This window comes from Biomphalaria glabrata, chromosome 4 (genome assembly GCF_947242115.1).
Source record: "Biomphalaria glabrata chromosome 4, xgBioGlab47.1, whole genome shotgun sequence".
Classification (NCBI taxonomy): Eukaryota; Metazoa; Mollusca; class Gastropoda; family Planorbidae; genus Biomphalaria; species Biomphalaria glabrata.
The window spans coordinates 16208130-16222760 of NC_074714.1; the positions used below are offsets into that span (position 1 = coordinate 16208130).

The window sequence follows — 14631 nt, forward strand, 5'->3', positions numbered from 1 at the left end:
TGACTAGAGTAACACCTGTAGTAAAAATCACTTAATTTAGAAAGCCTTCAGGTTAGAAGACTCAAAAGTAAAGTAGCAATTATACATAAAACACTGAACCTTAATCTTCAAATACAAAACAAAATCTAATAAAATACTCAGAAAGACACAAATACAAAGGCACATTCCTCGTTCCATATGCTAGGACAAATTTGTACAAATACTCCTTCTTCCCTAGTGCTATTAGAGCATGGAAAACCAGTGACTTAGCAGAATTTAGGTCATTGGTTAATATGCATGACTAAATGCATGACGCGTAGGACGTAATCATGTTCTTTTTTTTGAAATAATGTCTGTATTATATAAGATAAGATAGGCCTATTTGTCCTCACAATCATTAAGTTTGATAATGTATCGATAACTGTGCACATGCTAACGGTGGATTCTATATCTTTATATGAAATATTAAAGGCCTTATATGTTGGTTTTTAATCTCTAAGTGTGTAGGCCCTATAAGGATGAAGCCTACAAGTAGCACAGTATAAGGATGTAGACTATTACATTAATTCGAAAAAAATGGAAAAATGTGTTAAGATTAAATTCGTATTACACTGTCGAGTCAATGAATTATTTTGTTTTAAACAGGACGCTCGAAGAGTTACTTTTATAAGAGAATTTTAAAATAATTCTATACCTGTCATAGTGATCTTTTCGGTTGTCCTACCTGCCCATTTGGGTACCGGTCCATTTGGGTACCGACCCACCGGGCAATTGCCCGAATAGCCATTTCGCCCTGCCCCCTCCCCCCGTTTCCCTATCAACATTTCTCCATCTGTTTGACTAACACTAAAATGATCTGTTTTTAAACTCGTAGTTTATGACATTTTCTTCATACTTATAACAACTCATAAAACGTAAGAATATTAAAATTAGAAACAGACTGAATATATGCTTCCTTGATCAGGCTTGAAATACTCATAGACTTGACGGAAATGGCTTAACATTATATCATTGTTTCTCAATTATTTTACTAGTAACATTAATGTACCCCAAACAAAAAATACGTTCACCGCCCCAATAGTCAGCTACTATGGAGTCTGAGTCTTTTAACCGTGATGAGTTTTCTTGCATTTCTGAGCTTCAGAAACTCATTCTCCTTGAGTGTACAATGAAATTGTAGCTTTTAAAAAAATCAAAATTAAGAAGGGGTGGGACTAGCCGAAGCTGAAATATGAGAGACATTAGAGGCAGTATACATGTAGTTTGTAATGGGCTGATAATTGTAAATTCATCCTCTTGTTTAGCGAGCCTTTTTTTTTAACGAAAAAAAAAAGACGCTAACAGAATGAGTGCACTTAGCACAAATTTGCCATTTCTGACGCAAGAAATTATTCGAATAAAGAATCGCGTTGAAATGGGACATGGGACTATGGAAATCTACTGTAGGCGTCAAAATAGATGACACGCTGTGAGTATGTAAAAAGGGCTCCGACATCCAGTGCTAAGCCCATTATGTCCTCAAGGAGATTTTAGTTAATAGATCTGCGAATAATGTCCTGTTTTAAAATCATTTAACTTCGCTCTCCCTAGCCAAAATAATATTTGCTTTTCTCTTAAACAGTTTTACGGGAAAAAGTAAACTAAAGCATTTGGGCTTCCTAACTTAGCCACATGCAGAAGCAGACTATGGCAGGTTCTAATTACATCATGATAATTAGTGAATATTTATGCTGAAAATTATACACTATGTTTATGAATAAGTTTTTATTATAGTAAACATTTCTTTTTAAGACAAAAATATACAGCCATGCAAATAGTCGTTCACAGCAGTCAAAATCCTTGACGTAAATTAAATTGGAGGGTCTGGCAGCCGCAGGTAATTTTTTGTTCAGATAAAGATTCATTGTTTTTTTGTTTTTTTTTTATACCTTTCTGTTTTAGCCTTGAAAGAAAAGTTTGGTGTAGTGGGTCCTTCCGGAATCCATTTATCAGAGATTTGTAATTATTTGAACTTTGCTTTAAAAAAATGTGTTTGTGACTCTGTCAAGTATCTAAATCTAAGGTCACAGATAGTAGTTCATAAAGATTAACATTTCGTGCAGGTCATTTTAGTATAACAGGAAGCGTGACTAATTTGTAGTCATATGGAGGAAAGGGGAATGGGACCATGTTTATTATATGTCATCATCATCATCATTATCTTTCCTTTGAGCTCCTCGTGGAACATAGGGCCTCAGTAAAAAACGTGCCACTCTCCACGGTCTCTTGCTAGTTTTTTAATGGCTTCCCGGCTCTTTCCGGCTTCATCTAGTAGCTTTATAAGTCTCCTTTGTGGAGCTCTACTCTCGCCTCTGACTATGTTTAGTGTTTTTGCTATGGTTTCTGTAACAGTATATTTTTTCATGGACAAGCTGTTTGCCTATCGCACAACCCCTATGTCCCGAGCTGGGAAGTCATTAAAAATAAAACCAATCAACCTGTTAAGTTGGCCTGTGCATGCTGTTAACGGCCGTTGACTTGTAGCACCAAACTGCAGGTAGACAGCTAAATCGTTGTAGGCGTATTAGATCTGAACTAATAGAGCTTCAAATAACTTGAATAACTTCCTTGCGAACAAAACTAAACATAACTTTTCTTTGAAGTTGATATTGAGATAAAATAAATGCACTAGACTTAAGTAATATTATTTTTTAACAAAATCTAACTTATTAAATAACACAACCTTTCAGTCTCACGTTCTGGAGTCGTCTGTCTTAAGCCCGCTGACGACAATGCCACCTATCTTGCATCATTCACAACCAATCGCAAACATCTTCCTGCCGTCACCACATAAACACACACACACATTCCATTTTAATGCAACACAATTTAAGAAGCAACAGACGGTCAGCAGGCACTTATTGGTATTATACAGCCTGCCCAAGCTACAGCCTGTGAGTCAAATTCTGCCGCTGTGCAACCCAAACCCTCAAAACTTTGTCCACAGTGCAAAAATAGGCTCAGCTTATGATCACGCCTTGGTTGGAGAATCTAGAGGGATGCATGTTGAGATATCCCAACATCGTGTGTTCTAATAGCTAATATAATTAACGGAGCCTCTCCGGCAGATAAATCAAAGAAGAAATTGTGATTATCATCATTCTGGATGAAAGTGGGCTTTTCGTCTAAGTTCAAGTGAAAATTTATCAATTTTTTTTTTGTCTCCGAAGGCTTATATCCTCGGGTATGAGAGAGACATCGATGATGATACATCATTTTCTTCCAAGTGGAAAATTTGCTTTTGGGGTCAGCTTAAGGGAAACGGCACTTTGAGTATTTGCAAAAGTAACTGACCTATAGCGCCATCTTTCATGAACAATGAACTCAATTTAATATGGCTCAACCATTACCTCTCTATGGAAATTTCCATTTAGAAGCTACTGTGGGGCTGTGGCATTTGTCCAAGGGAGAAAACTTGTTTAGTAGGCTTGAAGGGTCTTCTTTTTCTTGATACTACGCACTCAGTTGTTGCTTCCGTTGATTTAATTGTATGCCAGTTTTAAGAAAATATTTATTATCTAAATGAAACAAAAGAATAGAGTTAGGGTTCACTTCACTTCTGTTTTATTTTAAAGTTTATCTCAGAATGTGTGCTAGGTTTTCTCCTAATGTAGATAGACTGTCAGTTATTTTGCACTACTACTAACAGTAAACTATGTCAAGTTGAAAGGTGTGGGGGCGTTAGTTGCACACGTTGGTTGCCCCAGTAGTAGGCTATTCAACAGTTTAAATCCATCTCAAAGTTTTCTTCTGGATTTTTATTATTAAAGGAAGATCCCTGTTCCAGTCAGTGAAAGAAAAATGAGTTAAAGATTTTGTTTCATTTTTATTGCTTGAAAGAATCTTTCACCTTTCTCTCCCCCCCCCTCCTCTCTCTCTCTCTCTCTCTCTCTTCCTTTACTGATGAAAATCTATCTTTTTCGCCCTATCTCTCTCTCTCTCTCTTTGTTTTTCTTTGTTGCATTCTCCTTTTGTAAGTGTCTTTTCAACGCAGTTGGAGTTGAATAAAAGTGTTAAGAACGAGAGAGAGAGAGAGAGAGAGAGAGATAGAGAGAGAGCGCTAGGGAGAGTTAGAGAAAAGAAGATAAGAAAAAGAACGAAGTGTTTTTTTTTTTATTTCTTGTGTGATGTATGGAACACGTTTGACAGCAACTATAAGTAAACAATGTCGTGAGCTCAGTCAGTTGGGAAACGTATCCAGGCTTAGTCTCTCTCTCTCTCTCTCTCCCTCTCTCTCTCTCTCTCTCTGCCTGTTTGTGTGTGTGTCTAAGGGAACAATATTGACTACTATTTTACCGAAACAAAAATATACAGTTTCAAAACTTTCAATTAACATAACTGAATTTATTTAATAACAAAAACACATAGAATTATGATGTTTTTCCTTAGACAGTGGATTCATTAATCTGATAGTCCAGACTATGCTAAAGTCTTCAACGAAAGGAATAAATCTTTTGAATTATGGGTAGGTAAAAAAAAATATTTGACTTATCATCAACTAAACACACACACACAAAGGCTTTTATTTAAATAATAATAATTACAAAAAAAAAAAAGATTTTCCTTATCAAATAAATTGCAGACGTTCCTTCCAAAAAGAAGATAATTACGTCCTACATGTAACCATGTGTTCATCTAATAGTGCATGTTAATTAGAGATTACAACATTTAATGTCTCCAATGACAGAAAGAAATCTAATGAGATATGGGTAGGTAAAAAAAATGTTTTACTTATCCTCAACTAAATACACAGTGAACGCACACACACGTAGATACAGTTTCAAACTTTTTGGCTTAAATAGGCCTACTTCTTAACATTCTCTCTCTCTCTCTCTCTCTCTCTCTTTCTCAGCAGGTTCATCGTTAATCAGCTTTCAGTAACTTCAGTCAATGCATTTCTCCTTAGTGACTTTAACCAACACAGCTGTAACACACATTCACGACAGATACTCTCCTCTCAAACGTAATCCACCAAGCCTAGAGGGGAGGGGGGCAGTGTCAATAGACATAGTTAAAATGAAGTGAAATGTAAATGTGTTTCATTTAAAAAAAAAGGTTTCACTCCAAATGTAAATGTATATTTGTTTTACCAAGTCTACTCAACAGTGGTCTTCAATGTAATCGTAGGCCTACATCACTCTATTCCTATGATCTGGGTTCTACAGCGTAGAGAGCTCTCACGAAGGATGCTGACTACACATATGAGACTCAAAGGAATGTCTCTGTAGAAGACAGGCGCAAAAGACGTAAAGAGAACTTAGTCCTCTGACAGACAACGGCTTTGTCTACATATGTGTAGGCCGCAACTGGGTTTGCCTAGTCAAGTGTGAAATACTGCACACACCATCTAGTATACAACACACCATCTGCCTTACTTAAAACACACATAGATCTAAATCGAGACCAGGCTGATCTGCTCACATGCTCACCTACAGAAGCTTTGTGAGCAGTTTTAACATGGATTATTGAGGAAGAAAATTTAGAATTTTGGTTTTTTGTTTTGAGTCGTAGTCTCGATTCCAAATTTTGTAAGTAATTTATATCCTTTTCCGCCTACGTTTCGTTATTATTACATTTAAGAATTATTCAACATAAAATGTATACATTAAAACATAAGCGTCATAATAAAATGTACATGCACCTTCGAATCATTAAAATCAATTAATTTGTTTGCACCGCCTTAACATTTTCATTTTAAATTTGTTAAATTTACTCCATCCGATAAAGTTTATCAATAATATTGTCCTAGTTGTAACGAGTTCCAGCCTGCTCTGGATATTTACAACATAATTAATTAGTCCTTAATCATCAACTTTTATGAACTCCTCGGGACTAGGTCTAACGATCCGCCTAATAACATATGCAGTATATTAAGTAATTAAAGTCTGATGAACTTTTTAAACATTTTTTAAAAAGCTTTTTTTTTCTTTAATTTTAACCAATGGTTTTCTCATTTGCATCTTGTTAAACCAGATTCATCTCTATATATTTGAAGGAATTTTTCTTGCTAACAAAAAAAAAAAAAAGACTTGTATATTTCGTAAGTTGTTAAATTTACTATATTGTTACGTATTTCTGAATTTTCTGGCTAGATGTATTAGTTGGCACACAAATAAAAACACAGCAAAGAACTTGACGACTAAACTTTCAGTTTCATATAACTTTAATGACTATTAACTCTAACAATTCGTTACTGTAACATGTAGCGTAGAAGACTGTACAATATCTGTCAGTTTACAGTTAGCTATACTTCGTTGCAATTCATCTCTTCACTTCGTTGCAATTCATCTCTTCTCAACTTTCCTCGAGCCGTATTCCACAGAACAGACCAACGACACACTTCCCAGTGTCGCTCCAGGTCTCCCAAAGCTGAACCAAGTCGTACTCCAGTCTACCGAATCAGAGCCGCACACGTCTTACATCGACTGTATCGACTGTAACGGCTCAAGTCCACTGTAGTTCGCTGTATAGACTTTAACGACAGTAGTCCACTCCAGTTAACTCTACCCTAGTTAACTTGCATCGAGTCGTACACATTTCTCTTCCACAGAGTCGCACACGTCTTACATAGTCTGTCTCGACTGTAACGGCTCACTCACGACTCCATACGACTGACTTTCACATTAACTCTCTGGCTTATATAGAGTCCCTAATCGCTTGTCCAAAGTTGCACAAACACGGCTAGTATCCTCTGAAATAACATGTCAGGAAACTTCACATCCTGTCTTTATTTATACACGTAGATTCCAGAAAACACTCGCTGCAGTGTCATCAAGTCGGGGTCACACGTAGTGACCTTTATCTGTCACTGTTCATTAGTAACTGTCCCTCTACTTAGATCTATTCGTCCCCTGGAACAACACGTGAGGACACGTCACATCCTGTCTTTGTTTGTACATGTAGATTCCAGGGAACACTAGCTGCTGTGTCATCTCGCCGGGGTCATACGTTGACCTCTACCTATCACTGTTCATTTGTAACACTGCCCCCTTCTTAGATCTGTTCGTCCCGAACAGATTCTACTTCATCACGATACTGATGAAATCGATCGACGATCAAGTAGGATGCTTTGGTGGTTGCCCCCTTCTCAGAGATGTTCTATCAATCTGGCAGTTGTCCATCTTCTTTCCATAGAAGAATGGGAGCCAAATCCTCATTTTTCAGAGGTTCCTCACAAGTGTTTTCATCAATCTTGGTATGGAAACATCGACCTTCAGATGACGACATTGGGCACTCTTGTCGAGAAAATTCAACAGCATTCTAACGAGTTCGTGCTTCACTGGCTGAGTTTTACATTTTCAAGCATCTTTTTACAGAGCTTCTTCAGAGATGACAAGGTTCATAACAGTACAGCAATATTCACATGTTCTTCTTACAACAGCAACTGACTTTTGTTTTGTACAATGCCTGTTGGATTGATCTTCTCGTATAGTGTTATTTGTACAGTTCTATCTCAGATGGCTACTCAATTCACAGTTCTGGCATCTTACACTAGTTCTGTCCTTCTTGCTTCTGACTTGATTATCATTCTTCTAAAACCTCTGTTATACTTCATCAAACCTATTCTCATGAATGTTCTTAGATTATTCTTTAGTGGCTTCACACTTTCAACTGATTCGTAAGGTTTTCTTCTTTGGTTTATGGTCCCGGACAGAATCTTTCTAAAAACATGGCTGTGGAGTTTCATCAGTGCAGGTGGGGGTCTATCAGTGGGAGAAGTGGTGGGCTTGTTTTCTAACAACATGGGCTATGGAGTTTCATAAATGCAGGTGGGGGTCTATCAGTGGGAGAAGGGGTGGATTTGTATCTTGATCTTGTTGGAGCCATCCACGTTGCACTCTGCATATGTCGCTTTCTCCGCCTCCTCAATTTGATATTTCTTTGGTTGCGTTGATGTCGTTGTCGTTGTCTTGCTTTCCTGTCGATCAATGCTGATGGCAGCGACTTAGCACATAGGAAGGCATTGCATTTCATAGCTGTAGTCATCAAGACTGTTGATCTAACAAGTTGCTTCAGAATTATTCTTCGATGGGTGCTTTGCGAATGAGCTGCAAGTCCATTTGAAGGCAAGGTGTCAAACACGTCATCACCTTCATCCGAGTCTGGAGGACTCGACTGTGGGGCAGGTTGATAACATTCAACGTGCAAAGGTCCATCAACTTCAGCATCAGTTTCTATTGTAATTCCTTGACTATCACCAGGGCTTCTCACGCCTACCTTGATAGCTGTACAAGCTTCTGTTAAGTCTAGAGCTTGTTGGTGTATTTCTTGGCATTCACAGTCTTCTTGCATAGCTACGTACGTACAGTTCTTGTCAAACGCATGGGTGCAATAATCCAGCTTCGAGTTCCTCTCGTAGACAATGGCAGATAGACAGAAGTCTTTAAGGCCCACAGCAACAGGCTTGGACGCAGACCCAACGTTGTCTTGATCTGTTTGGCTAGTTGAGGTACTCATATCAGGTATATCTATAGCTAAAGCTTCGGTCAAACTATAGGTCTCTTCTATTGTTTCTTCAGCGGTCTCATTCTGCTTTTTGTTGAAATAGTAATAGCTACCGTCTCTTTTCATTTCTTGTGGGCCACATTCGTTTGGTTTGCTATCACAGTCACAGACAGCACAACCATCACCAGCATGCCTATCGTAATTGTCTGTATCGCCACATTCTTGGTTGGACAATTGTTCACTGTTCATCAATGGTGTAGCTCTTTCATCAGTCGACTCAATCTGATACTGCTGGGTGTTCAGCAGCTCATTAATCATGATTCTCGTTTGATCTTTTATTTGTTCTTCTGTCTTGTTGGGCGTGGTAGCTATTTGTTCATTCTCATTCATGGCTTTGGTCAACTGGTTAAATGAAGAAAATCGGGTGTTGATTTCTGATTCTATCTCCTTAATGCTCTCGTTCACCGAGTTCATTTTGTATTGCAAAGTTCTCAGGAGCTCCATCGTATCAGGTTTGATTTCAAATTGGCAAGTGTCCGGATTCTCATCTTCCTCCAACAGGGCTTGTCGTCTGAGACGTACTGTTAGCGTTTCCTTATTTCCGTTTAGCTGTAGACCCCTTTCTCGAAGCTCTTGTCTAAGTTCTTTCATGTCAAGTTCATTAAGAAGTTTGGTGGAATACATTCTAGCCAGAAATATCCCACTTCTGACACCAATTGTTACGTATTTCTGAATTTTCTGGCTAGATGTATTAGTTGGCACACAAATAAAAACACAGCAAAGAACTTGACGACTAAACTTTCAGTTTCATATAACTTTAATGACTATTAACTCTAACAATTCGTTACTGTAACATGTAGCGTAGAAGACTGTACAATATCTGTCAGTTTACAGTTAGCTATACTTCGTTGCAATTCATCTCTTCACTTCGTTGCAATTCATCTCTTCTCAACTTTCCTCGAGCCGTATTCCACAGAACAGACCAACGACACACTTCCCAGTGTCGCTCCAGGTCTCCCAAAGCTGAACCAAGTCGTACTCCAGTCTACCGAATCAGAGCCGCACACGTCTTACATCGACTGTATCGACTGTAACGGCTCAAGTCCACTGTAGTTCGCTGTATAGACTTTAACGACAGTAGTCCACTCCAGTTAACTCTACCCTAGTTAACTTGCATCGAGTCGTACACATTTCTCTTCCACAGAGTCGCACACGTCTTACATAGTCTGTCTCGACTGTAACGGCTCACTCACGACTCCATACGACTGACTTTCACATTAACTCTCTGGCTTATATAGAGTCCCTAATCGCTTGTCCAAAGTTGCACAAACACGGCTAGTATCCTCTGAAATAACATGTCAGGAAACTTCACATCCTGTCTTTATTTATACACGTAGATTCCAGAAAACACTCGCTGCAGTGTCATCAAGTCGGGGTCACACGTAGTGACCTTTATCTGTCACTGTTCATTAGTAACTGTCCCTCTACTTAGATCTATTCGTCCCCTGGAACAACACGTGAGGACACGTCACATCCTGTCTTTGTTTGTACATGTAGATTCCAGGGAACACTAGCTGCTGTGTCATCTCGCCGGGGTCATACGTTGACCTCTACCTATCACTGTTCATTTGTAACAATATAATAAAATCTGGGCATTCTGTTTTGTCAGTATCGCTTTTGGCAAATTTTGTAGGTTGCAACTGGGCCTGCCTTGTGACGTGAAATACTGCACTTTTCCTAAATTTTTGGTCTCGATTATTATTATGTTAGAAACGAACAAGTATTCATTCTCTGGCGCTTTAAGGGTTGAGTTTCGCTAAAGAGAAACAAAATTCATTGTAGTCCCTTTATCAGTTTCCACTGAGGAATTTTCTGGTGATGTGGCAGGTCTGCAGCAGTACTGCCCTCTGAGAGGCAACGAGAATCTTCTTAGGAATGTTAAGGGCCTTAACTATATCTGTGAGGTCAGATGTCATTATCCTCTCTGTTGATATAACAACAAGGTATATTATTTTAGACAACTTCCATAACCGCTTAATTTCCAAGCTTAGGTTCCCATATTTTCTTTGTTTTTCAGTTTTCCTTTTATTATGGGATAGTGGTACGGCGATGTCAATGATGGTAGCTGGTTTTTTCTTTTCTTTTTTTTTAAAGCGATAAACGATTAAAACCCATTTATCATTCAAAATATGTCTATCTCAATATAATAAGTAATCGGTTTATTAATATTATTATTATTATTATTATGTTAAAAAAGAACAAGTATTCATTCTCTGGCACTTCCAGGGTTGAGTTACGTTAAAGAGAAACAAAATTCATTGTAGTCACTTTATCAGTTTCCACTGAGGAATTTTCTGGTGATGTGGCAGGTCTGCAGCAGAACCACCCTCTGACATGCGACGAGAATCTTCTAGGAATGATAAGGGCCTTGAATGTATCTGCGATGTCAGATGTCATTATCCCCTCGGTAGATTATTATTATTATTATTATTACTATTATTATGTTAGAAACGAACGAATATTCATTCTCTGGCATAATATAGGCCCCTAGTCTCCTTATCAGTATCCATTGAGGAATTTTATTATTGTTATTATTACTATCTAAACTCAGAAGCTCTATGTTGTTGGAAGTTGACTAAAGAGTAATAAAATCGACATGTAAACAATCTTTATTTGATAGACCATTTGTTGTATCAATGGACCATACCTTTTTGAATTCGATCCGAGAGCTCGATTAGAAAATGTCAAGTCAGTGTATGTATTTGTCATCTTATTGGTAATACGGCTTGTCATTGAGAGAAAAGGTAAAGGAGGAGTGAAGTATTTAGCGTACCTATGAAGTCCTAGCTGTGGTCTACATATTTTTCCCCATCCACCGAAGACATAGCCGTTGTCTGACGTTGGATGGTTTAAGTTCAATTTTCGTCGACTATGCCTGTCGTCGAAATTCTATGCTCCCGTAGCATGTCCTATTGCGCTGTGGTCAAATCTCTTTTCTGAATACACGCATAGAGGTTGTATCTGGGTGGTCTCCGAGCTGCCATTAGCAGGCACAATTCAGATAGAGTCAAATAAAACAATTCCTAGTTTACATCGGGATTCAAACTCAAGAACACTTACTTAGATTAATAATTAGGTTCATGCTACTCAGTCGAAAAAATATGCAAATAAGCAAAAGAAAAAAGAATACTTAAAAAAAAAAAAAAAGCTTATCTAAGGGAAAGAACCGCTAGTTACGTCTGCTGTAACTTAAGATGGCAGGGTTTAATTAGTACTAATTGATTAACTAAATGGCTACATTTTTTTATTGCTTGATGTATTGTCATCGACTATGAATAATTAAGCGAAATTTCAACTTGAACCGAGAATGAGAAGTGGGAGAAAAAACGTGACAAAACGTGATAAAGGGATTAAAGCCATACATATATCCACGTCTCTCATTAAGTAGCATATATTCCCTTATTTCGATATCAAACAAATTCATTAATTACCTATAATTAATTAACTAATTGGTTAATTATTTTTTTTTTATTGATTCATGTTTTGTCGGGTACAATGAATAACTGCGCAAAAGTTTCACTTAATCCGATAATGGGAAGTGGGAGAATAAAACATGTTCAAACCTTTTACCAGACAGACAGCGTGAGTTGATATAAGCTTTGTTGTAAGTTTAAAAAATTAAAATCCAAACGAGCTATGTAAATAAATATTTAAAACATTTTTAGGATAACTAATTTAAGAAAATGTTTAGACTAGTTTGTTTCTGAAACGTGAATGCTAAACAAACATTCACACACTGTAGCTCACCACATCACTTGGTGCTCATAAGTATACAAATTAATAAAAAAAAAAGACTTAATATTCTCCATGGTTCTCATTAAAATACTTCTGAGATATGTCAATTGTCTGAGTATGAAATGTGAATAGGTCACAGACAAGTAGTTTAGAGCCATAAAATATATTTGGGTCGAAAGAGATCAATACTACAAAAAAAAAAAAAAAATAAACGCATCCTATCCCATGCTATCATATGTATAAAATCAAGATACACCCAATATCAGCTGGCCCGAGCACTTAAAAGATAACATTGGAAGCCACATCTGGGCAACCCTTTTTTCTCTGCTGTTGTGACGCGAAGACCTGGTTCGATAAGGTCAGGATAACCTAATCTATTTAAAAAAAAAACATGGCGGTACTCAACTACGCCTTGGAACGTCATACCGCCAGAGAACGTTAGACATGTCATAGCGCGGTGAAATCAATGTCTAGTTTGTGTATCAAATCATGATGTAATATAAATGTAAGGTAAAACGTCATGTTGATGTTTGACACGATTAAAGTCGGATGAAGTATTTTCTGAACGTCAAGGCGATTCATTTCATCATTTACCTGTATGTTTTGGGGGGCATAGATAATAAAATATTTAACTTGCAAACACACTCAACGAATTATGCGCTCAATGAAACCTTAGTGAAACTACACCAATTCATGTGCAGTGTCCTCATTTTAGCGGTCCCCGAAAGGGGAATGGCCGCTACTTGCTTTGTGTGATCTGTCTGTCCGTCTGTACGTCCCGTTTACATAACAGAAACTAGAAAAGATATTGAAAATAAGACATTATGATATTTTAGATATTTCAAAGTTCTGATGCAATGGCTACTTTTTTTCTTTTCTGAAAGCAAATCATTTTATTTTTGAAATAACTATGCAAGCATTTTTTCATAAAAACGCACAATTTTTACAACTATTCACCATTAATAGAAAAAAAAAAAAACACGGGAGACTATATTACTAAGGAAAGTCCTTTTAGTGTATAGTTGTGAAAAATTTCTTTTAAATTAGTAACTTACTTATAAAATGTTTTACTAGATTAAGTGTGTTTTGTTATAAGAGCTACTTATATTTCGAATGTTTAGTTTTATTTAAAAGTAAAAAAAAAATTATTTAAGTCGAATTTAATTTACATCATTTAATAAGCAGTGTTTCATACTAATGCACTTTCAGTGCGGTGTCATTACATGTTTACAGTTCAGAAATTTTAACCAGAGGGATGAGTTTCCTTGTCTTCCTTTTGTATTTTCGGAGATAAGATTTTGGCTTTTGATAGTTTTTAATTCATAGATTATTTCACCTGCCTGAGTCGACCACATCGGGGGTCTATTGAGACCTTTGTAACCTTAAACGTTCTCGTGTCGTGTGCATTGCTTTTTTGACAAGGAGTTAGCATAGATGTAACATTGTAGGGTTAGATACAGAGGCGTCGTAAGCGTTAGCATCACCAGGTCAGACTGACTAATGGTTTCACCCCATCCAAAGTCAACTGTCCCCATAAAACTTGCCTGTTGGTTTCTTGTTTGTTTGTTAAAATATAATACAAAGAGTTAATTACTTGCACTTATTCATTAGTAAAAGTAAAGTAAAAAGCTCCCCTTTCAGACCTTGTGGTCTATAGAGCAGATGATGTAAAGGTCATCTCTATCTGTGACCCACGGTTAAAGAGAGAGTCATGCCAGCACAACAACCATCCGCCTTTACTTTTTTCCCAGCTAAGGTAGCCTTTAGAGTTGGGTGGACTCAGAGGCGCCCTCAAGATCCCGAATTTAAGAATCCGAGTCTTCATCAGGATTCGAAACCGATATCCTCCGGTTCAGATGTTAATCGCTTTACCACTAAAAATGAATAATTGTGCAAAGTTTTAACTTGCAGCTTGATTTAAGATTGGAAAGTGGATGAAAAAAAAACTTGTAAAGGAATCCTGTCAGAGAGACAGAGTGAGTTAATATAGACTTTGTATAAAAATAACTAAACTGTAATGAAAATGCAACATAGACTCTACGCCGCTGAACAAACAGAACGGAATGTCACTAGTTCGAGTTTTCTACTAACCGCAGGTCACAAAACCCAAGCGACAATTATTTTTGGCGCCAATAGTTGTATGCATAGATTGCGCAATACTTTCTTCTGATACATGCACAGCGTTACAGACACTTGTTACGGCTGTAGACTGACGTAAAGACTGCACATGCGGCTGGGATTTAAGATGTAAAATTGATTTATATTTTTCTCTATTACAAAATGAATTTTTTTTTTGGTTTGGAGTATACATGATGTAGTGCGGTAGGGTTGCCAGATAGTTGCAGACGTACCACGTGCATGTTTCATTGTAAA

The 14631-nt window shown here is 37.3% G+C and overlaps 1 protein-coding gene across 2 annotated transcripts in view; it reads left to right on the forward strand.

Annotated features, from left to right (window-relative positions):
* Window positions 1-4284: 4284 nt before the first annotated feature.
* LOC106072044 (uncharacterized) overlaps window positions 4285-14631 on the forward strand; it is a 47732-nt gene continuing 37385 nt past the window's right edge. The window contains exon 1 of one of the 2 annotated variants that reach the window (XM_056027337.1): window positions 4285-4483. In XM_056027337.1, coding sequence (XP_055883312.1) covers window positions 4480-4483 — 4 coding nt within the window. In that variant the 5' untranslated portion in view covers window positions 4285-4479. Of the gene's footprint in view, window positions 4484-5078; window positions 5547-14631 lie in introns of those variants that run through there. The other variant, XM_056027338.1, reaches the window with a different exon arrangement.